The sequence below is a fragment of the Balaenoptera musculus genome, chromosome 9 (assembly GCF_009873245.2).
Source record: "Balaenoptera musculus isolate JJ_BM4_2016_0621 chromosome 9, mBalMus1.pri.v3, whole genome shotgun sequence".
NCBI lineage: Eukaryota > Metazoa > Chordata > Mammalia > Artiodactyla > Balaenopteridae > Balaenoptera > Balaenoptera musculus.
This window is the reverse complement of record NC_045793.1, coordinates 24729712-24752990: the sequence shown is the minus strand read 5'-3', so window position 1 is coordinate 24752990 and position 23279 is coordinate 24729712. Positions and strand designations below refer to the sequence as shown.

General features: G+C 46.1%; 2 protein-coding genes across 2 annotated transcripts in view; one reads left to right on the top strand and one right to left on the bottom strand.

The window, feature by feature from the left end:
* The window catches only part of SND1 (staphylococcal nuclease and tudor domain containing 1), a 417459-nt gene that overhangs the window by 287616 nt on the left and 106564 nt on the right, over nucleotides 1-23279 (top strand). The window lies entirely within an intron of this gene.
* LRRC4 (leucine rich repeat containing 4) overlaps nucleotides 18109-23279 on the bottom strand; it is a 53556-nt gene continuing 48385 nt past the window's right edge. The window contains 1 exon segment of the mRNA XM_036862918.1: nucleotides 18109-21821. Within this exon segment, the coding sequence (XP_036718813.1) occupies nucleotides 21736-21821 (86 nt within the window). The 3' untranslated portion in view covers nucleotides 18109-21735.

Genomic DNA, 23279 nt, shown 5'->3' with positions numbered 1-23279 from the left:
ACCCCAGCGATTGTTAATTCCGGGATAGGGTCCCAGTTTACGTGGCCTTGGATTATGTTAAATGCGAGCTGACGTTCTTTCTAGCCCTAAAATGCCATGACCTTATGGACTCTTCCCATTGCTCAGGAAATTGAGTTGATTGGATTTTTGCCCTGACATAAATGTGATCTGTATGAGGAGGTGAAGACAGCTTAGAAGACAGCTGGTGTCTTCCCTCAGTTCATCAGATAAACATTCTAATTGGATGGCAGGGCTCAGTTTTGAAGTATCCTGAGCTTAAAGGTAAGCTAGCCAAGGGCTAATGCTAATCGATCCAGTTCTCAGAAGAGTAATTAGGGCCCTAAGGAGACGAGGACCACGTGCTTCTAGGATGGCTCCAAAGAAGCAGAGAAGCTTCCTTGGGCTTCTTTGGAGCAAGCTGCTTCTTTAGAGCGCAGCCTTTGCTCAAATTTCTCCCATATGTTCATGTGGGACCTGGGCCCCTCCGTGGCCCAACTGTCTTATGTTTCTAGGTCTCTTCTCGGTGGGGTTATAGATTGATTGTGCTAAGCATTGGTTTATCCTGGGTTTGTTTTTCTTCACGTGCCCACTTTTTAAAGCTACAGATTTAAACACATAAGCTGGGAAATACGTAAGTTTCAAATTCTGTTAGAATGCTGGTTCACACACTTCACACATGAGGTATATTGAGGGTTTACCTTTAGCAGCAGCCCAACTAGTAATTGCCAATACTGCTTATGTACGATGGTGTGGAATTGCCAGCCGTTACTATGAGAACCTTCACTTTTGCATTTCCTGACTCATTTTACACTGAACAATGCAGATGTGCAGAGATTTGAAGGGGAGGGATGATAAGACCAGGGAGCTGGCAAGTAAATGAAACTCTTCTCTTGAATCCCTTTGAATGGCAAGTTCTCGGTACTCATTCAGCTCCTGCCCTTGTGGAAGCTTGTTTTCCCTAAATCTTTAAGAAAGAAGGAAAATAGTTTGACCTTTATTTGCAGTAAGCTTCAAAGTAGTTCAAGTTCAATACTTAGCAGGAAGATTGCCTTTAATGAGCCAAGTTTAGAGGAGGTGGATTTTAATCTCGATGCTCAGCAGGAGAGGAGATGCGCATACACAGTGAGGAAAGTATGTTTGTAGCTTTAACTCTTACATTTGAAACAGAACCAGTCCCCCAGCAGCATTTAGGAACCACAAAACCTGCGTGCGTTTTTTTTGTTGTTTTTTTGAGCAAAAAAGCATCTCATCTGTAGCATGTGCCTGTGTGTAGGGTCTTGAATTTAAAAAAAAAAAAGAAAACAAAACACCCTTTACTCAAGTCACTCAGAAGTCACCTTTACTTACTTGGAACTTCATCTGAGAAATTCCTGTTCCAAAGCAAGCTCTTTCCCCTTCTTCCTGAGCTCCCTCCCTGCTCAGGATTTGGCCCCAGCCTGGGGTGAAGTGTGGGTTAGATTCTCTACAGAAGGAAAAGGTGCTTCCCTCAGCCTTTGTCAGCGCTAATCGCCAGCTGTGTTTAGTGCTCTCACTTTGTTTTCCTTTCCCTGGTTGTTTGGTGAGCCTGGTTTTATGCTGAATAGAAGATAAGCCTGCTTACTGATCCCTCCCCTTCCCTCTCATCCCTCCTCCTCTCACTGCACTGGGAAGAAATTCTTGATTTGCAGTTTAGAACTGAGACTTTAGAGGGGGCCTGTCATCACCAGGACCCGGATGGGAACCGGCTGGCACTGACCACTGGCTGCTGCGGGTGGTCATATTTACTTAGAGACACAGGATGGTTCCTGGGCACTTCCACGTGGTGCTGACACTCACTCCCGATGAGTTCTAGCATCATGCTTCTCAAACTCAGCAGGTCTGGAGGAGAGTCAGAGATCTTGCATTTCTAACAGGTTTCCCGGTGATGTCAGTGCTGCCTGTTTACAGACCAGTCTTGATTGGAAATGATCTAAATCTCTTTTCCTTTTTTGTTCTTTCCCTCCTAGACTTGGAAGTTATGAAATCTCCATTGCACACACAAATCCTTAGTGGCTGTGAGAACAGGTTTTGGAACCAGTTCCCGTCTCGTCTGTGCTTAGGCTCTCCCACTTGCTAGATACGTGTAGTTTCCCCATTAAAAAGTGGGGCTGGAAGGGTGTTACTGTGTAATGAGCAAATCATTCCTGTGAAGTGCTGCTTATCCAGTGACCAGCAAAAACCCAAAGTGGCCATTTTGAGCCCAGACTTGCTTGCATGATTTGAATTCTGTTCACATAGATGCTGTCATCTGGGGAGGCCTCAGCCTTGAGGCATTTTAGGGCAGTGCCTTCTTTCCCATCCCTGAGACTAGAACTGTGGTCTTATTGTGATGTTCCCTTCCTCCTGCTCACATTAGCCCTTGCTTTTTTTTTTTTTTTTTAATAAATTTATTTTTATTTATTTATGGCTGCATTGGGTCTTTGTTGGTGTGTGCGGGCTTTCTCTAGTTGCGGCGAGCGGGAGCTACTCTTCGTTTTGGTGCACGGGCTTCTCATTGCGGTGGCTTCTCTTGTTGCAGAGCACGGGCTCTAGGCATGCAGGCTTCAGTAGTTGTGGCATGCAGGCTCAGTAGCTGCGGCTCGTGGGCTCTAGTGCGCAGGCTCAGTAGTTGTGGCACACAGGCTTAGTTGCTCCACGGCATGTGGGATCTTCCCAGACCAGGGCTCGAACCCATGTCCCCTGCACTGGCAGGCGGATTCTTAACCACTGCGCCACCAGGGAAGTCCCAGCCCTTGCTTTTTGAGGGGTCTGGAGCATCCTCGTTTGGTCTGTCCTCATGGCCACATCTTGTGGAGCTGGAACGGATCTTTTCTGCCATGATACATATATTCAGATCCTCTGTGTGGTGTAGCACAGTGGGACAGTTAGCCCTCAGTGAAGGATAACCAAGCAATGTGTCCAGTAGCAATGGAAGTTGCCAGTTAAATCTCAGCTGTATGTTAGGTTGCAGACTCTTTTTTTTTTTAATACATCTTTACTGGAGTATAATTGCTTCACAATACTGTTAGTTTCTGTTGTACAACAAAGTAAATCAGCCATATGCATACATATATCCCCATATCCCCTCCCTCTTGAGCCTCCCTCCCACCCTCCCTATCCCACCCCTCTAGGTGGACACAAAGCACCGAGCTGATCTCCCTGTGCTATGCGGCTGCTTCCCACTAGCTATCTGTTTTACATTTGGTCGTGTATATATGTCCATGCCACTCTCTCACTTCGTCCCAGCGTCTTACCCTTCCCCCTCCCCGTGTCCTCTCTCACTTTGTCCCAGTGTCTTACCCTTCCCCCTCCCCGTGTCCTTTCTCACTTCGTCCCAGTGTCTTACCCTTCCCCCTCCCCGTGTCCTCAGGTCCTTCTCTTATGTCTACCTCTTTATTCCTGCCCTGCCACTAGGTTCATCAGACTCTTAACACAGAGAGATACTGTGTCTGAAAAGGAATTCCTTCTAGTGAGTAAAGCTGCATTGTTGGGACAGAATGTGATGGTGAAAATTGGAAGGTGGAAATGTGGGGTCTGCTTGGTTGAAGAATGTGCCTGAGTTCACAGGGCCTTTCACCAATCCTGGTCCCTTCCTTAGTAGTGAGTGTGGGAACAGTTTTCATTCACGATTCCTACTCCAGTCTTTTGTAGTTTCAATCCCATTTCCTCTTTATTTATGCAAGATACTTTTATTTTTTCCTGCCCCTAATTTTTTTTTTTTTTCTTCTTTTCTCTCCCTCTTCCCTCTGATAGGAAAGGGGGGCGGGCAGGAAGCTTTCTGTGGTGGGACTTGTGAACCAGCGCCTGTGCTCAGTGCGTTTACATGGATTCCTCATTGAATCTCCCTTAACCCTCTCAATCTGCCCTTTATTTAATTTATCATCATAATGTTCGTTTGGGGGACAGTAAAAGAAATACCAAGGAAAAGTTCTAAATGCTTTGAATCAAATGAAATTTTTTCCTCATCCTATCAGTGAATTCTTTTCACTTAGATTTCAAGCTGTTGCAAAACAAGTCTTGTTAATTTTCATTTATTCAGAGGCTGCTTATCCCATTTGGCAATTACCACTTCCTTCCCCGCTCTCTCCTGCTGCTGCTCTTATCTTAGCCTTTTTACTGTTCCTCCTCCACCAGAGGGATGGAGAGGGGAATGGATAGAAAATTTAAACAGTAAATGTTGCTACTTTTTTTTTTAATGAGATCATTGTGAGGCAAAAACTGACAACAGTTATGTTTGGAAAATTGGATTGACTTTTAAACATTCACTGTCTTACAAGTACTTCTTGGTATTGTGGGCAAAGATAGATGGGCTGATTGATGCAGAGAGTACAGAGGGCAACTAGATGAGTGCCTCTCGATGGAATGAGTCTGGCACAACCTGTCTTCCTTCCTTCTCTCCCTTCAGCAAATATTTACTGAATGTACACTGTGTTCTGGGGACAGAATGGTGAACAAGACAAAGGCCCACCTTTCAGGAGCTAGCCGTGGGTTTCTGTCTAGGGGTGCCATGCTCAAGATCTTACTTGTGAAAATACTTCTCGCCACTCCCCCCAGGACGCAGCCCGTGGGCCTCTTAAGAGCAGGAGCCTTTGTTAGCTACTCAGGTAGGATCGTCGGTCCTTCCCTCACTGCTGCTTGATTTCTTCTCCGTGATGAAGCAGTGGGTCTGCTGGTCTCACGAAGCAAGGCTTGGGAGAGACTCTGGGGAGATTCCTCTCATCCTTTAGTCTCTTATGTCTTCGGCTTTGTCTCTCTTACCCTGGAAACTCAGTCTCCAGCCGTGTGACCGCTCTCCGAGAGCTTTGTATTTGTGTTGGCAGAAGTTCGAATCTGGAGAGCAATACTTCTTATGGATTAATTGCCAAAGTAATTATATTGTAAAATAATACGCATGATTGATACTTAATATATCCCTCTCCGGGGAGCTGGAGAGCTTCACTGATTTGGAGAGGTGAGCCGGTTGCTGGTTTAGGAGCAGAGCTTTGTATGAAAAGCCAAATGGATGGCCTGGGCTTAAAGGCAGGAGCAGAAGATGGGAGGTGGTTACAGGACAGCCACCGTAATCAGGAAGTGTGTTGCTCCACGAAGGTGCCCGCCGGTTACACTCAAGACGTGGTAAATCTCCAGGAGATGATGGGCAGCGGGGCGAGAGGAGAAGAATCTTTTTTTTTTTTTTTAATTGATTGATTGATTGATGGCTGGCTGTGTTGGGTCTTCATTTCTGTGCGAGGGCTTTCTCCAGTTGTGGCAAGCGGGGGCCACTCTTCATTGCGGTGCGCGGGCCTCTCACTATCGCGGCCTCTCTTGTTGCGGAGCACAGGCTCCAGACGCGCAGGCTCAGTAATTGTGGCTCATGGGCCTAGTTGCTCCGCGGCATGTGGGATCCTCCCAGACCAGGGCTCGAACCCGTGTCCCCTGCATTGGCAGGCAGATTCTCAACCACTGCGCCACCAGGGAAGCCCAGGAGAGGAATCTTGTTCTCCTGTTCAAGCTTGTTGAGAACGAGCCTCCCCGTGTCTGCAGTGGGGTCCTGCGGATAAAGACTCCTCCCCTGCCGCCCAGGCTGCAGAGCAGCCGCTCTGTAAAGCTTCTCCCTCCCCTTCCCTGCCGAGCAGGGCACACGCAGCCTCTCCGCACAGCTAGAACGCCTTATTTATTGATTCGGGTGATCCTAATGTGCCTATTTAATACCCTTCTAAAAGCGCTTTTTAGCACATGAGCAAGTAAGGAAGCCCACTAAATCCTAGGCACAGAGGGCTGTTTAAGGATGTTCCTGCCGCTGCATACTTATGGACAGGGGCTGGAGTTATGACATTTATCTCTGTTCGCTAGGGCACTGATGTATATCTGCTGCATCTCCCATGGAGAGCTGCGCCTTATCTTGAGAGAGAGCAGTGAGAGCACAGCCATCACTCGTGCTGCCCGGGCAGGTGGGGACTCCTTGCGGGAAGCCGTGTCGCCCCCTACCGGCGGGGATGGGGTGAGCATGGTGGCACATGCCATGGAGACTTGGGTGGAAAATCAAGGATTTAAAACAGGAGAGAGAACAATACAGTTCCTAATAGCTCTCCTCAGGGAGGAATGTTTTAACCTGCTTCCTTTTTTTTTTTCTTTTAAACTGTATAGATTTTTTTTCAATAAATTTATTTATTTATTGGGCTGCGTTGGGTCTCTTGCTGCGTGCTGGCTTTTCTCTAGCTGCGGCGAGTGTCATTGCGGTGCGTGGGCTTCTCATTGCAGTGGCTTCTCTTGTTGTGGAGCACAGGCTCTAGGCGCGCGGGCTTCAGTAGTTGTGGCACGTGGGCTCAGTAGTTGTGGCTCGCAGGCTCTGGAGCACAGGCTCAGTAGTTGTGGTGCACAGGTTTAGTTGCTCCGCGACATGTGGGATCTTCCCAGACCAGGGCTCGAACCCATGTCCCCTGCATTGACAGGCAGATTCTTAACCATTGTGCCACCAGGGAAGTCCCTATAGATTTGTTTTTAAAAGAGATGGTCAAGTGGTTTCTTTCTCTGTTTTTTTGTGTGTGTTAAAGAAATAACATGGTTATTGACGATTTTGTGAAAATAGAAAAATTAGAAATGAGTAAGCACTTCCATCATCCAAACACTAGCCAACATTTGCACGCAACTTCTTTCCTCTTGTGTTCCTAACCTATTCCCTGCTGGCTCTGAGAGCCAGGAAAGACCTGGTTTGATCTCCATGTCTTATGCAAGGGCCCTCACTAACTTGGATTAACTTGTCTGTTTCTCTGTCCTTAAAATATAGGACTGGTGAATTTAAAGGAGATTAAAAATAGAAAAGTAAATGGAGAGCGAGCTGGAGGGAAGACAGGCTGAGTTCTGTTGTTAGATTGTCCTTGGTACTGGCCCTTGGGAATTTGTGGTTGAGCAGAAATTTAGGGCTCTTTTTGAGCTTCTGAGACCCAGCCTTTTAGGGACCAACACCCACCCCATTTCTTGGGCATATTATCAGGAATCCGTAGAGTTTATAGAATTAGTTTCTTCTAATCTTCCTTCCAGGCAGGTTCCCAGTCTCCTAATGAATCTTCCTTCATGTGTTCTAGTGATCCTTCTGGTCTGTATTCTCTATAACAGAGATGTTTCTAGAATGCACATCTGCTCACGTTGTCCCCCTGCTTATAATATCTCAGTGGTTCTTTTGCCTTCACAATAAGGCTTTGAAGGTTCTTCATGGTCTGAGCCCCATTCATCTTTGTAGCTTTCGCCTCCCTGCACCTCTACCAAGCCCTCTTCCTGAGCAGAGGCACTTGACGTGTCCAGAACCAGCCATGCTGGCCTCAGGGATTTTACACATTTTGTTCTCTCAGCTTAGAGTGTCTGGCCCCTTTTCTCCTTTCATCATCAACCCTTCACCCCCAGGAGTCCAGCTTTAGGTATGTGCTCTCAAGGAAACCTTGGTTTAGCATCCTGATTATCTGTGTACATGTCCGTATGTTCCTTGCCCACCTCTATGCCCACTCCTTAGCCCAGCGCCTGGCATGGAGCGGGTGTGCAGTCCATGTATGCCGAACGAACAGAGCAATGCACAAAGATTTTCATACGGTCATCACCTGCCAGGTCTCTGCTCCCATCTCCTTCCTCCATGACTGCGCAGGTTCCCTGAAATGCAGAGTCAAGGTACCCCACCTGCTCTGATTGCCCCACTGTGTGCAGTAGAGGTCTGGAGGATACATCAGATGGCATCGGAGTGACCAGTCCATTTGGGGAGGATGGTGTGCTTGTTAAAACAGACTAAAATTGTCAAAGCAGTGAAGTGAGGATGCGGTTAGAAGACATATGTGGAAGTTCATGGGGCAAAGAGTGATCGGGAGGAGCTCCCTGGAGGGCGTGGAGCTTCAGCCAAGTCCTGAGGGCTGTCTCCTGGTCTGCCAATGATTATTACTGGTCTGCTGCTCAGTTCCAAGGACAGGAGCAAGCCTCAACAAGCAAGTCATCTCCTCATCCTAGCCCTGGACACTCCACTCCATGTACTTTGATGCATGTGTGCGTGCATTTGGGGCAACTTCTCCCTGGTACTTTCTCCGTTACTTTTACCACTCATCCCCTTCTGTCACACTATACGATTTACTTGTTTAATATCTTTTCCCTCTACTTACAAGTTCCATGAAGGCAGGGATTTCTCTCTGCTTCATTTGCTACCATGGAGTGAAACCTAGCACCTGGAATATTGCCTGCTTCATAGTGGGCCTCTCATCAATAGGGAGCATTTCCCAGAACAAGGAAATCCTGTATGAGAGGCCATATAGAAACTGAGCATTTACCCATCTGCTCTTCACTGTCTGTGTCCCGGGGAACTGGAAATACATAATTAAAATGCATGATCCCATAGTTCTATCCCCGGCTCTCCAAAAAAGCAAGTCCAAGTGTGGTTTTTCATCAAAGCTATCTTACCATGTTGTCCCTGCTGCTTCTGAGCTAATGGAGTAGAGACATGACAGTGTTAGGACCACACTGGCATCGTGTTTGGAACCAGTGGTAATACGCTAACTAGCAACTTCTGCTGCCGAGGTTCTCAGCATCCTGATTGGAACTTCATGGAGCCCGCCCCATCCTTCTGAGCACTGGTCCTATGTAGGTGGCGGCCGATTCGATGGCCATATCACTGTGAAAATGCCTTTGATGAATGGAAACTCATTCCCTTATCTTGTTCTTCTGATGCCACAGCTGCTGTCTTGTTGATTCAAAACCGAGACTGAGGATATATAACCCACTAAGTTTCTGTTTCTGACCGTCGTGTTCCATAGAAGGCTGTTGTTTCTATTCCACTTGGTGTGTACCTTTTAAACAGCAACAGGATTGTGGGCTTGTCCTCGTCAGTCTTGACCGTATAGTAGAGGATTGTCCAGAGAAGGGTTGCTCAGGATTCTTAGACTAAGAATTGTGTGATGAGGATAATGCTGTAGCTGATTAAGTCATGATCAGCAAGTGTTTGGCTGCTTCTTAGCTCGTGTGTCGAAGGCTGGGGGTGGACATGAGGATATTTGGTGAACCCACAGGCCCCGGTAGAATCTGCTGGAAGGCCAGTAGTGCAAGGCCAGTCTAGTCTGAAGGGTCAGTTCGCCTATGGGAAGCTTCCTCCCTATCCATCACACTGGTCCTTGCCACCCAGGGGTTGAGGTTGAAATGGTTAACCCTTCTGAATTACTTCAGTGGGCACTTACTGTTTACCAACACTGCTAGAAGCATCTAAATGGTAAATTACCTGATTTAACATGTATAATAATCCTAGAATGCATTTAAATTGTTATCCGTGTTTCTCAGGTGAGGATACTGATCCCAGTTGTCTGTGCAGATGGCGTCCTCAGAATGAATCAGGGCAGGTAGGACATAGCCATGCGTGGTAGCCCTGAGAGGCAGAACCAGGACTAACCCTGCAGCACTTAACTCTCCCTGTGAGGGTCAGGGTTGGCCGGCATGGTAATAAGAGTCCTGTAAGACTGGGGTTCCAGTTCCCTGTGGAGATTCAGGCCTCTATGTGAAGCCCCTGGATAAATGTAACACATTGTCTTAGACTGACTACTCTACGTCTTTTTCGTCCATCGCTAAGTATCCAGAGCATGTGCGCCTGCTCTCCGACCTCTGTCTGCTCCACTGAGAAAGAGGTACGCGGGCCTTCCCGCACAGGAGCAGCAGTTGCCTCTCCCGCCTTCCCCTAGCCTTTGCCGAGTGCGTGGACGCAGCGATTCGGAGGCTTCGGGCACAAGTACCAGCCTAGAACCGGTGACTTCTCAGCCATCTGGGTTCTCTGCCCACACAGGAAATAGGACCAGAGGTGCGAGTGGAGGATACGGGGATGGAGAGGGAGATGGCATGCCACACGCTGGCATGTTTGCTGCTATGGCTCTTATTACAGTTCTAAGGCAGTGTTAAATTAGCCAGTTAATAAAAATGAATATACCATTGGAAGCTACATTTGTGTGGGCCTTGTTGTTGTTGGTGTTAAATGGGCTAATTTAACACCATCCTAGAATGGTGGTGATTGTGATAGCAACAGCCCACAAGTTCAGGAGAAGGTGGGGGTGGTTCCCTCCACAGCTTCCCTGGGCAGTGCCGTGTGCCCTGTGTCTTTGTTTGCTGAGGAGATGGGATAAACAATATCTAGACATCGGCTGTTCAGTGGCCCTTGGGACTCTGCTTCATGGTCAGGGGGATGTCTTAGGAGTCTCTCCCTGGCAGACTACATTGCAATCATTTTTGTGTACCCATTTCTTCACATGTAGCTGTCTATATTCTTATTCACCCCTGGATGCCATTCTAACAATGGCTTTCCATTTCACTCAAAACTGGAGTTCTTATTGTGGCCTACAAGTGTATCCTTTCTACCCCTCCACAATATGTGTATTTCTAACATGTGCAACAGTGCTTGGCATATAGTAGGTGCTTGGTAAATATTTGTTGATGAATGAACTCCAACTAATAGCCACAGTATTCTCCTGTGATACAGAGATCTAGACAGGTGTGTTGGCAGTCATGTTGTGAGTATAGATTTTCATTTTATCTCAGCACTGGCCAACATCAATCAACAGAAGAATTTGTTTGTGTTCTCCATTGAGTTCTTGTGCCCCCTCCAATCTACTGTCTGTTCCCACTCAGGTAGAGATAAAAGTAGAAATAGATCTGCTCTTCTAGCTGCTGCCCATTCGTCTTCTGGAGCCAGCTGGGTCGGAAGAGAAGGGCCAACAGTGCCTTTGCTCCTGTGGCTTTCCCCTTTCCCAGTTCCACATGACAGGATATGGGCCAGTATCACAATTGTTGGCACAGACGCCCTGTTTTCCTCCACTTTCTAGAATGGATCCTCATTATTGATTCACAGTAAGTTCATGGTGTGGGGCTGCCCAGATGAGCATGACTAAATGCCCTTAGCAGCTCCCCTCCTTCCAGCCACTGCAGCAACCGGAAGCGTTCCCCACATATTTCAGACCCCCTTTGGGGGTTGATCCTGCTCCTGATTAAAACCACTAATCTCTAATAGAAGAACAAAGAAAACATCCTATTACAGTTATCTAGAAAGTGGGGTGGAGTGCAGAAGTTCTGTTGAGCAACATAACTTATTTTTCTTTTTTTGAGGCCCTAGCTGAGGTTAAGTAAAGATGAATTAATAATGAAGTGAAATCAGCCTGGTTATATGACTTACTCCGTTTAGCTATGTCCTACAGCCCCAGGGGCATCAGTTGCTGAGAAAACAGACATTAAATCTGTATTCACCATGATCCTTCTGTGTTGATCTGTGCAGGAAAATGGACCACGTTGCCGTCTATATTCACATCTTCTCTGAGTTATATTTTAGGAGGGAGATTAGGGCCAGACTCTGAGAGCCTTTAAGGAATTATATCAGATGCTGCAGTGTTACAGTGAAATTGGAATGAAAGCTCAACTTCTGAGAGGTTCAGTACCAGCCTGCCAGCTGCCCAGGAACATCCTGGGATGAAGCTTAGGGGAATCCAAGGGAAGTTAGGTCTTGGAGAAGAGTTTTCTAGAGCCAAATGTGTCCTTTCCTTCTCAGATGGACTTGGGAGGTGTAGGCAGAGGTGCCTTAAACCATAAGAAAATCACTTTTACTTCTTCCTGGCAAGATAGGGCATTCACTAAATGCGTCCCTATCCTTCGGACCACGTAACCCCCTCACATGTGGACCTCTCTAGGTTTTCCTGTGGCCATAGCATTCTATCCAGATAGTTACTGAATTTGTCATTAATGTAGATGCATACCTGCTTTGCAGAATTAAATTACCTACTTGGGTAATTAGGGAGCATGAAATTTTAACATATTGCCCAAGTATCTAGGTATATTTCTAAAATCTTGCTGTAGTCAATCAGTGGCCTTTTTTTTTCATACAGTATCTACAAATGGTATTTATTTAACGTTTTTTCCTTCTTTCTTTTTCTTTCTTTTCTTTCCTTTTTCCTTTCTTTTTTTTTTTTTAAACGGAGCTACATGATGGTGAGGTCTGGATTCAGACATGCTCATTTTGAGCTGCTTGAACAACAAGCTGAAACATGAAACTAGAAGAAACCTTAGGATGATAGCAAAACAAATAAAAATTAAATTCTTTGATTGTTTGCCACTGTACCAAACACGTGCAAAGAGCACTCCTTTTCAAGAAAGAAAGACCTAAAACCAACACAACCAAAATTTAAATACTACTTTTGCCATTTGAAATTGTCTAATCAGCCTCATTTTCCTCTATTGACATCATCATCTTCTGTTTGTTCTGATGCTTCATTTTTAGTATCTCTATGGGCTTATGAAAGCAGAAAGATTGCCTGGGTTGGAACAAGTTTCTCTACCATTTCCTATGTGTCCGTTCTCAACCAAAATAAATCAGCGCAAATACCAGTGTCTGCTCCTTACCAGGCCTTTGAGACCTGCTTGGAAGAAAAAGGAGGGTATATCTTATCAGGCTAGCTGAAATCAACAAGCAGGACACCCTTCAACAATAATAGTGTTGCCCTTTGGAGTCAGAAGGGCGTCTTTCTTAGCATTACCTTTGACAGCTGATTGGCCAGACCATTCTCAGCAGGTAACCTGTGAGTTCCAGTGATTTGATCCTATCAGCACATTAAGATCATTGTGCATAACTCTTAGAATTTGTTAAGAGAGTATCAAGGTAGGATAACCACATTGGTGTATATTATTTATGCCTTTTCTCGTTATTAAAAAGAAAAAGTAATTTCAGAGTTCTAATGTAAAGCTGAAGTACACTTTGCATAAAGAGTATGATGGATTTTCTCACTACTTGGAATTGCTGTGCTTGAAAGAAAATGGGGAATGGGAATGAATATAGTCCAATAAATTAAGCCTTGAAACCCAAACAGTGCTGTGTAAGCAAGCTGACTACAAATCAAACACAAGTGTTTGCTAAAAAATACGTGATCTCAGTTGAGGCTGAACAGAACCAGCCTCTTTGTACATATGTGTATATTTCTCTTGACATGTGCAAAGACTTGTTGCATTTCCATTCCTGTGGTCTCAGATCTCTCTGGCAAAAAGTATCATCCATTAATGAAGAAGAAAACTGCAGAGCAGATTTCCCCAAATGGCAAAGAATAATCTTCCTCAAATGTTGACAAATAGCAGGGGGGACTTGGGTGGGTTTTCTAGCTTTAAGGATCCCCAGATTTCCTATGTTTGTTTTTTAATATGTGATTTTCATTTCTTCACATTGTTCTGGCTAGCATATACCAGTCGTGGAAGGCTAGGTCATCGTGTGGATCACAGCGATCAAGCCCAGTGTGTTCATTCTTTTCAGCCCCATCCTCCAGGCAGCTGCTGATAGCCTTCCTGGAGCAAGTGCTGGAAACCGTCCAACTCCTCATTTTACAGATGAGGAAACAGAGGCACAAAGAAATGGAGCAGCCTCGTCATGGTCACAAGCTGTATTAGTCGTAAGGCAGGGGCTTCTTCCCATGGACTTTCATCTCTATACCTTGCGCTCTGGCATAGCATGTTCTTAACTCACCTTTTTTGAACAGATTGCTCCCAACTCAGAGCCAAAGCTACTTGAAGCATGAGTTCAGATGACACTGTGATCTCTTGGAGTCGATAGTAAAGTTTGGAGTAGAGCGTATTTTCCTTCTTAGAACCTCATGTCAAATCTCCAGTTACTTTTTAGCTTATTTTGATGACTGCATTCCATTTGATCTATTTTCTCTAAGTTGTTCAGCAGCCGTGGGCCAAAATCATTATGTTCTGACTGAACCAGGAGATGGTGGCAGCTAGATTTGAAACTGAAATGCAAAGCATGTGCAGGGTGCAGCAAGTTGTTTGCTTTGGGTGATTGAGGATTATGGGTGAGGGAGTCTGGGAAGGTGGGGCTGAATTGCATCTTTCCCAACTGGGAGGCAGTTGTGGCATTTGGAGTGGAACTTTTCTGGACTTCCCATGAATTGCAGGATGTTTAGCATCTTAGCTCCCCCTCCAGGGTGCCATAGCACCGTCTCCCAGGGGAAACATTGGGCGCATCAGTAAACCACTCCTGCAGTTTTCCAAACACTCCCAGGTGGTGTTTGCACAGCCCCGGAGTGAGAGATCTATTGGTTGGTAGCAGTATTGGAGAAGGAAGATGGAAACATGGAAAAATGGTTCTCCTGCTTTAGGAGTTGGCAATCTCTTTTTCAGTAGGATCAGTATTTAACAATGGCATCCAGAAAGAGAACTCCCATGCCACCCTGATGCCTTATGCACAAGTTAGTGGCAGGGATGGGGGTGGTGGAGAAAAATTCGCTAAAATCACAGTGGAAAAAATCAGTAAAGGATGTAATTTCTGCTTTCATGGAACTGTCACTTGTTGCCATCCATGCTGTTTCTTTCTGGGAGCATGAATAACAGCAGCTTGATTTACTCCCTTCCTAAATTCCCAGCTGTTGTCTGTTCTTCATGCTTCACAAACGTCAGTGAGAAATAAGTCCTGGCATCTGAGAGATGCAGACCATTTCTTCCTAATCAGCATCCTATCCCTCCTGGCTGCTCCTTACTCCTGCCATGTTCTTTATAATCAAAAGTGTTAACATTGTGTTGTATTTTTCTTGTAGTATCTTTTTACATAAGGGTATGGTAACTCTGCATTCGCCTGGAAACTAAAGTTCCTAAAAATATTTTCAAAAGATCCAACAGCATTTTGGGGGTCATTGGATCTCCCATCAAGCAGTGGTTTAGACCATGGTTAAATATACTAAAACTTACCAGGACGATTATCCTCTAAAAGTATTAGCTTGTATAGTAATACATACTTTTCAGTGTTTTCACATATTTTTCCCCTCTGGGTGCCTATTACAATGCTGTGAGGTAGGAAGGGCTATTGTTATCACCAATGAGACTCAGAAAAGTTGTTACTTGGCCAAGGTCACATAGTTTAATTAAGAACTGGCACTTAGTACCCCGCCATTTCCTCCTCCTCCTTTTCAGGGACTGAGGGAGGAGACCAATTTGATTTGTCCTCTTTGGATGTCAGAACAATGTTTCTTTTTTTAAAGGAATATTTTAAGCTTTTCAATTCCGATCTTCCATTGAGACAAGTTCTTTATTCTTCTGCCAACGAAATGTGACCTCCTGTCAATCAAATATCTGTGTCCCCCTTTAACTCTTAGTTTTGAAACTTGTCTCAGTAACACAGACCTGCAGTCCCTGTTGCCTGGTGTATATATGTAATGTGGGGAAAAGCCATTTCCATGGTAGTAGGAAGTTAAAGATTTTTGTGACGTGCTGATGAGCTGGAGTCCACTTTTTACTTTCAGTCCCCTTTGAATTCCTCTGCAGAGGTTTGATGATTAGCCAATGACAGAGGGAAGAAGAAAGCTATGATAATGGTTTTCAAATAGATCGTAATTTTAATTGAAAAGAAATCTGACTGATAACATGAAATCTGACTGATAAAACATGTTTAGATAATAGGTGTGCACACAGTGTTAGAATAATTATTACCTTTTTTGATTCTGTGAAATTATAATAAATTTTGTTGGGAGAAAGAATGCATAGGAAGCAGTTTGTTTTGTTAATAAGCCAGTTCCTTTTCTGCCTTAGAAGTGAGTGTAGTAGGAAGATTTGGCATTGTGCTTTCCCAAGCACAACACATCAGCTCTCAAATATCCTGACCTGGGCTGTGGTTCTCAGAAGGAACTCGAGTGTCCTGCCAGGCACATCCGTAGAGTCCTTTGCGCCTGCGCCCCTCCTGATTGCCTTGCGTAGCACCCTTCTGCCATTGTAAACATTGGGAGCATCAGTAAGCAGCCCCCCGCTTGTGCTAGATGCATGTTCCTCTGGCCAGTTGTTGTTCACTCTTTCAGAGTGAACTTCAGGGTTGACTCCTGTCCAGATCCTTTACCTCCTCTGTGTTCGCAGGGCATCCCGTGCTGCCTCTATCATTGCATCATCCTTGTAACCACGTTGTCGTTGCATTGGCTTGTGACTGTTTCTTTGTCTGGAGTTTTGACACTGGGGACATGGTAGAAACTCTGTAAAGGGTGGGTGGGCGGGTGGTGATCTACTGTTCGGCCTCCCCAACCCCTGCATCCTGAGGAAGAGCATCACTGTGGCGTGTCCCTTTCTCTAGCCTGTCGTTGTGAGTGCCTTACACCGGGAGAAGGAAGGGGTGTGCTGACTGGGTCTTCTGCCACGCATCTAGGCAGAACCTGCAGTCTCGCGCAGCAAGGTGGAGTGTAGGGAAAGTAAATGATTTAGGAGACAGAACGCTTGGGGTGTGATGCTGGCACCACTCCCTCGTGTATAAAATGACAGAGGTGGACAAAGATACTCCCAAGGATCTCTTAATCACTCTGACTTCGGGAATTCTGTGAAATACCCCTTCTTTAGGGAGACACTTTAGTGAATTCATTACAAATATGAATTTCTGACTCACAGGAGCAGACTCAAATTCTGGATCTGCCATTTATAAACCTGTAATGTAGGGCAAGTTATTTAACCTGTCTTTGCCTCAGTTATCTCATCTGTAAATTAGGGGTGCTCTAAGTATTAAATAGCATGATGCATGTTTTTTTAAAAGTACTTAATCCGGTGCTTAACCACAACGGAAGATACCACTCAGATTACAGTAGCTGTTATTTGTTAGACTAATTTCTTTGTGATCAGTCTATATTCTCTTGATATATGTCAAAAAAAGAACACAAACAAACAAAAAAAAACCCTTTCAGTGATATGTAAACCTCGCTGTGATAATACCAACTACTTCCTAATGTGTTTTTTAAAAGCCAGCATAGCCTATCAGATTATCTGTCTGCTCAGGAAAAGACATCCAAAAACAGAATTCCATAGGCTAAACCAGGACCCTGGGCAGCCTGAGTTAAGATGAAGTGCATTCAGCCCAACTGATAGGATTCAATGGCAAGAACAACTGCCTGTCAAAAGATATGGCTTATAATCTGTGCCTCATAACCAAGTTGGCGTGTGACTTTGTGTAGGTCATTTAATTTCTCTGATTTCCTCTTTCCTCCTCTGTGAAAATACAGAGTTTGGGCTGAACGATTTCTAAGGTTCTTTCCAGCTGTAAAATGTGATTCTGTAAATGTTTAGGTGATACATGTAGATGTCCTTACAGTCATTTTCTTTTGTGTTTTAGGCTGGAAACCTAGGAAAGATAGGCAGTGTGGTTTTCTTCTCCAAGTTTTCCTTTAGGTTCTGTGTGTTATAGAATTGTCGTCAGTGTATGTGTTTTCTAGGTCCTTTATACATGAACTTGTATTAAAGCATGTCCCCCAACCCCTTTCTTCTGTTGAACGCTGGGTGTTAATCCCTTTTCCATGTTATCTTGTTAACTTTGACCCGTGATTCTTGCCTCATCGAATCTTTGTTCTCATCTGATATATATTAAATAAGCAGGTCCTCAATGTCTTTACCACAAAAGCACTGAATTCAAGTGCTGTGATTCATTCATTCCTTTAACGATCTTTTTACTGCACTTTCACCCAGCTTCAGGCCACCCTTTGCAGCCAGATGATTTTGCTGGACTTCAGCTCTGAGTTGTTTAGATGTCCCCCTACCCTGTAGCTCAATTTCTTTGCTATTGAGGGTGATCACCAACCTTTTTATCCATCTTAGAAAGCTTGTAGGCTTTCTCTCCAGAAAATGCCAGATACGGGAGAAAAAGGGTGTAACCAGCCAAGGAAAGAGAGGGAGCTTGAAACAGCATTGTTACTCAAAATGGCAAATAGTTTAATACGGCTGGCATGTCTCCTGTAAGAGGGACAATGGTTAAAGATGAGTTTGGGAAGTCAGATTCCCCATCTTTGAAGGGCCCTGTGTCCATGCTGCTTAGATTGTACCTCATAGAGAAGTCGTCGATGACTTCGAGTCGTGGACATTCTTAGTGAATGATGAGTCTGAAGAAGGCTATCAGTCTTCTCTTCAGAAAATACATGACCACACAAAGATTTTCATACAGTTTCATTGGATTGGCAAACACTAGCCCAAGCCCATCCTTGACCCACCCCCGTCCCTGACCCTCACTCCCAGGTTAGGAATCCCTAAGGTGAGTAATAGGAAGCAGTGAATGGTGGGTAATGCGTTATGTCTTTTTTTTCTTTTTCTTTTTAGTTTTAGAAATGATTATTACGTAGTAAAGCACACGAATCTTAAGTATACAGCTTGATTCATTTTATGTATATAAAAGTACACATATAACTGCAAGTAACCAAGTAAACCACTACCCATGTAGAGGTATAGAATATTTCTAGCATCCCAGCAGGCTCTTTCATGGCCTTCCCCTCAAAGATAACCAGTATTTTGACTTCTGTTGCCATAGATGAGTTTTGCCTGTCTTGGACATCATACCTGGAATCATAATCTTATTTTACGAACTTTATTTTACCCAGCTTTTGTCTGAGATTCATCCATGTTATTAGATATAGTGGAAGTCCCTCCTTTTTCACTGCATTGTCTATTTTTAAAAGATTACTTTTACCGCAATACGAAGACTAGATTGGGAGAATCCAAACTGCAGTCAGGAAGTTTGGGTAAGATGAAGAGGAAAGAACAGATCTGGTTAGGAGGGTTCTGATCTAGAATTCTGCTGGTTGTTTGATAATAGAGGATGGGAAAAGAGAGGTCGCTTTTCTGGCTTGTAAATAATAGCATGTTTGCAAGGAGAAGGTTATTAGGTCACCTTTGAGACCTTGAACATTTGATGCCTGTGGATTTTGGCAGGTCCAGATGAATTTGGTAGAAAGGTCAGAACTAAAGATGAAAACTTAGAGCATCATCAGCTTATAATGGAACCTGAAGCACAGGGAACGAATGTGATTGCCTGGGACTGGGGGTTAGAGGAGGACGCAGCTGTGAAGGTGCAGGTTCTGACCGCGGAGACTTAGAGAAATAGGAGGGGCACCGGGAGGAAGGGTTAGCAAGGAAGCCGAGCCAAGGGCAGCGTGTGCGTCACAAAGGCCTGAAAGTTGGGAGGAGGCTTTGTGAGGTGTTCTGTAGCACCTCTCCTCTCCCACTCCTCCTGTATGTTTGTGTTCTGTCCGTACATGTGCCTGTCGTCCACACTGAACTGTGAGTTCTCAGAGGAAAGGCGCTGTGTTCCTTCCCCTACTCATTACTTTCCAAAATCTAGCAGAGTCAGTCTTTTACCTGGAAGTGCTCATGGAATGTCCAGGTTGCACTTACTTCTAAGGCAGCCCTGAATTGGATGCCCTTCCCTGATGAGCACCTGGGGGGTCTCTTGATGAGGGAGCTTGGGCCCAGGAACAGAGCTGGGTTCAAAGCCCGGGCTCTGCAGAGCCCAAGGGGCAACGAGCAGCGGCGCTCTGGGAACGGCCTCCTTCAGCGAGCTGGGCGGCTCCTTCAGTTACATAAGATGCGTGTGTTCTGGCCGGGAAGAGCTGCCTGAGTGAGTGGTTAGCAAAAATGATTTGTGTGGAGTTATTTTGAGACCCCACAGGAGGGAATGGCAGCCAAACCCTGCAGTATTTTAAACCGCATCACTCATCTACAGAGATTAATCCATTACAGAGTCTCAGCCAGAACGCTGGTAACAGGGAAAGAAGAATCTTTAGGGTCCTAGCAGATTATAAACACCACTTCTCCCAGTCCACACAAGGTGAATTCAGTGGCTTAGACCGAACTCAGTGCCTCCAGATTCTCCCACACATACTCCTCTGTCCTGTCTGCCCTGAGGGCTGGAAGTGGCTGTGCAGGTTTCCTTCTGTGGGGTTGGCCTGGGTCACTGTGCAGCAGCAGTTTGAATGTGCTCTCATTCGCTGTATAGGATGCAAATTGGCTTTCTAATAGAGGAGGGAGCCCCCTTTCTATGGTCGCCAAACACATCATTTAGCGATTGAGCTCCTTGTGGTTCCAGGCTGGCCAGGAGAAATCCCTCCTTCCCCTTCCAAAGCATTCACCTTGCTCCTGACTTAAGCGTGAACAGCTGTCGAAGGGTGGATGAATTACAGAATATAGAATTTTCCAGTTTAGCGACATTAGCAGAGAGAGCCTCCATATGAAACACTTCTCTTGTTTTTGTTTTCCTCTTGGCTGTTATGCTGTGAAATTTGCCTCCTCGCTCCCACACCCTCTTGCTGACAGCTGTCCTCTTTGCCATTCAGGAGCCAGCACCTCCCTAGATGGCTGCCTGAGATGGAAAAGGCCTTCTCCCTTTTCCTCCCCAGGTCCACAGTTGTGTAGCCGGAGAGTTCCATGTGCGGGGACATCTGATCGCCTTCTGACCCCGAGGGATCCATCTGGGCTAGATGTGTTTTAGACACTTGCTAGACTGTGGAGGGAGGGTTGAGAAAGAAAGAACCCTATCCACGACTGTCCATCTTGTTTTGTTATATATATTTTAGAGAATAATTATTTAATGACACAAACTGTGGAAACTGAAAAATAGTTACATAAAACAGGCAACCACGTGGGTATACAGCTTTTCAGAGCCCCTCAGATTCCTTACAAGAACGTGCCCTCTGGCATTTATTTTAAACGTAGATGCCTTGTAACAAGCTTCTTATACCCCAGCACTGGTCCTACTAGGCAGACGTGGAAGGGGGCACACTTGAGGAGAAGCACTGCTCACGCTTGTGCGCGTGGGAGAGAGAGATGGCTTCCCCGCCACGTGCACCCCAGAGGAGCCGCTGTCCATGGTCTAAAAGGCTTCAGCTGATGGCATTTCTCTCTGGTTGTGATACTGGACGAGTCTGGCCTGATGGGGAGTGGGGCTGGGATACGGTAAAGCGTGACCTTGGAGCAGAAGGAAGTGAGAAGACACAAACAAGCCAGCATCGGAAGTTTTCAGGATGATGAAAGGGAACCTACAGGCAGCCTGGGGCTTGGGAAGAGATGTGCAGGGCGTGAGGCGGCAGAAGCGCGGCTCATTGCTCCGTTTTCCCTGGAATGAAGCTTGATTCTCATGTACGCTCTGCCAGGGAATCCACCCGTTCCTGTCTCTGGCCTCTGCCCCTTCAGACACTCTTCGCTGCGTGTCCATGCCCGTCAGTAGGTGGGTGCAGCCCCGGTGTCACTTCCCCACAAATAGCAGTTTCTGATTTGCGTCATTACGGCCACTGCGGTCCCCTGAGCGCCTCCTTCCTCTGCTCTTCAGTCCGCCTCCCCCCACTCCCCTCCTCCCACCCTCTTTCCTTGAATGTGTGAGCACATGTGAGCGTGCGCACGCGCACACACCCCGCCTTGGTTGTCACAGCACCCGGAATCGCCATCAGGCAACGCGCTTGATTGCGAGCTGTGTTTGGGGAGTTGATGGTCCCCACCGTCCCTCAACACACCACTGCCACTTCCTCACCAGTCGCACCCTTATCAGAAATCACGATTTGGGGCAAGCTTCTCGCCCGGGGGCTTATGCCTCGTGCTGTCCTTCAACTGTGAGTAATGAGCCCACTGGAGCAGCTTTCCTGGCCCTTGAAGACGGGCCCAGCCTGAAGAGACTGGTTAATATCTCCCATTGGCTGCAAAAAATCAGGCAGCTTGTCTGTCAGGTCCCTGATTTTCTCCCTCCCTCTCCTCCCTTCTCTCCTGCTTTTCAAATGAAGCTTTGTACCCGGCGTCACAGTTCAAATCCTGGTGCTCTGGTGCCCTGTTGCCACACTGTGACAGGAGCTAAAAAGCCTCAATTAAGTGCGAGCCATGCTTTCACTGTCCCACTGGCCACAGTGACGACTGAAATCATCGTTTCTTCGGGGCTGCATCAGTGGAAGGCAAAGGACGCAGAAATCCTTTTCTTTCCCTCAGGTCTCCCAAACAGGGAAGATAATCACTTCAATAGAACAGTCTTTCCCTGAATTCTGCAAAGTGGCTTCTAGGCAGTGGTTTGGATTTGCTGTTCCTTTTTATCCCCGATAGCCCTGTGAATGAGAGAAGGAAATGAATAGACTGCTTATCACCACACCACCGGGGTCTCCAAGACAGAGTGGAAGCTGGCTGGATGTGGATCCTTCCTCAGGATGGGCTCCACCTCTCCCCACGGTCCCTCGAGGGCTCCCACATACCGGGGGCTCCTCCTGCACGGGTGCAGCTGTCTCTTGCTGCGGCCTCCTGCCTGGAGGGAAAGTCTAACTCTGCCTGGTCACCGGGAGACGGGGCTGGTACACAGCCTCTGCGCACTCCTCCCTGATCAGTCCGACTCAGGCAGCAGATTTCCCCTCCAAAGGTGCCTCTCTCCTCAGCATGTAAGAAGGGTTGCTCCCTAGTGAACGAGCCCCGCCACCCCACCAGACGTTTAATTCAGTCGACTAGAAAGGTGTTTCCTATCGGAAGACGCCCTTCATACTATCTAGGCTTAAGGAAGAAAAGCAGGAGGATGGTAGGAAATCAAAACCCACGTCTTGTGCGGGTGTTTAGTCTGGAGAACATAAGTCATGAGGATGAGTGGAAAGAGATGTTGTACTGTCTTCAGATATTTGAAGGGCTGTCAAGTGGGTGATGGATGTTTTATGTGGCCCCAAGGAACTGGACCAGATTTTAGAAGGCCTAGAGGGTCAGGTTGTGGATTTCTGATTTTATGTGGTATAAACTCTTGGAAGCCACTGAAGGGTTTTGAGCAGAATACTGTGCTTTAGGAAAATTAATCAGGCAGGAAGAATCAGGATAGGGGAAAATGGAGGGCAGGCAGGTAGATCAGAGGATTCTTGGCCAGAAGTGACAGGAGCTTGAACAAGCGGGGTTAGGTTGAGGATTGAGAGGATTCCATGGATCATATAAACAGCTATGGAGGTGGAATTAATGGAATCGATAAGACGTAGCAGTCATTAGGTTATGTGGACAAAGTAGGGACAAATCAAAGATAAGGGAGATTCTTAGGCTGAGGGCTTGCTAGTGCTGCAATCAGAATAGGGGACAAGGAAAGGAGCGGAGGCGATTTAGCAAGAAGATAAGTTTGTTGAGTCTGAGGTATTGGCAGGACGGTCAAGGGGGAGATACCTGTCAGACACTGGGGGATTGGGTCTAGAGCTTAGAGGACAGTTCAGGCTTACATGTCTGTAGGTTCTGTGTGATCACAGTGATGGAGAACATGAAAATGGATGGGCTTTCCAAGGGAGGGTGCAGAGAGTGAAAAGAAAGAGGCCCAAGACATAACTGAGGGCAACAGCGGGAGACAAGACGAACAGCCCAGAGAGAGGACCCCAGTAGAGGGGAGGAAAGACTTTCACGACAGGGGTGGGGCACAGTGTCACGCGCCATATAGAGATGGAGTAGGACTCCTGCTGAGAAGAGGTGATGAGATTTGTCAGTGAGGAGGTTACTTTTCCAAGTAGAGTAGAAAGATAAAGTCTGAGTAGCAGCAAGAAGTATGATAGTGAAAG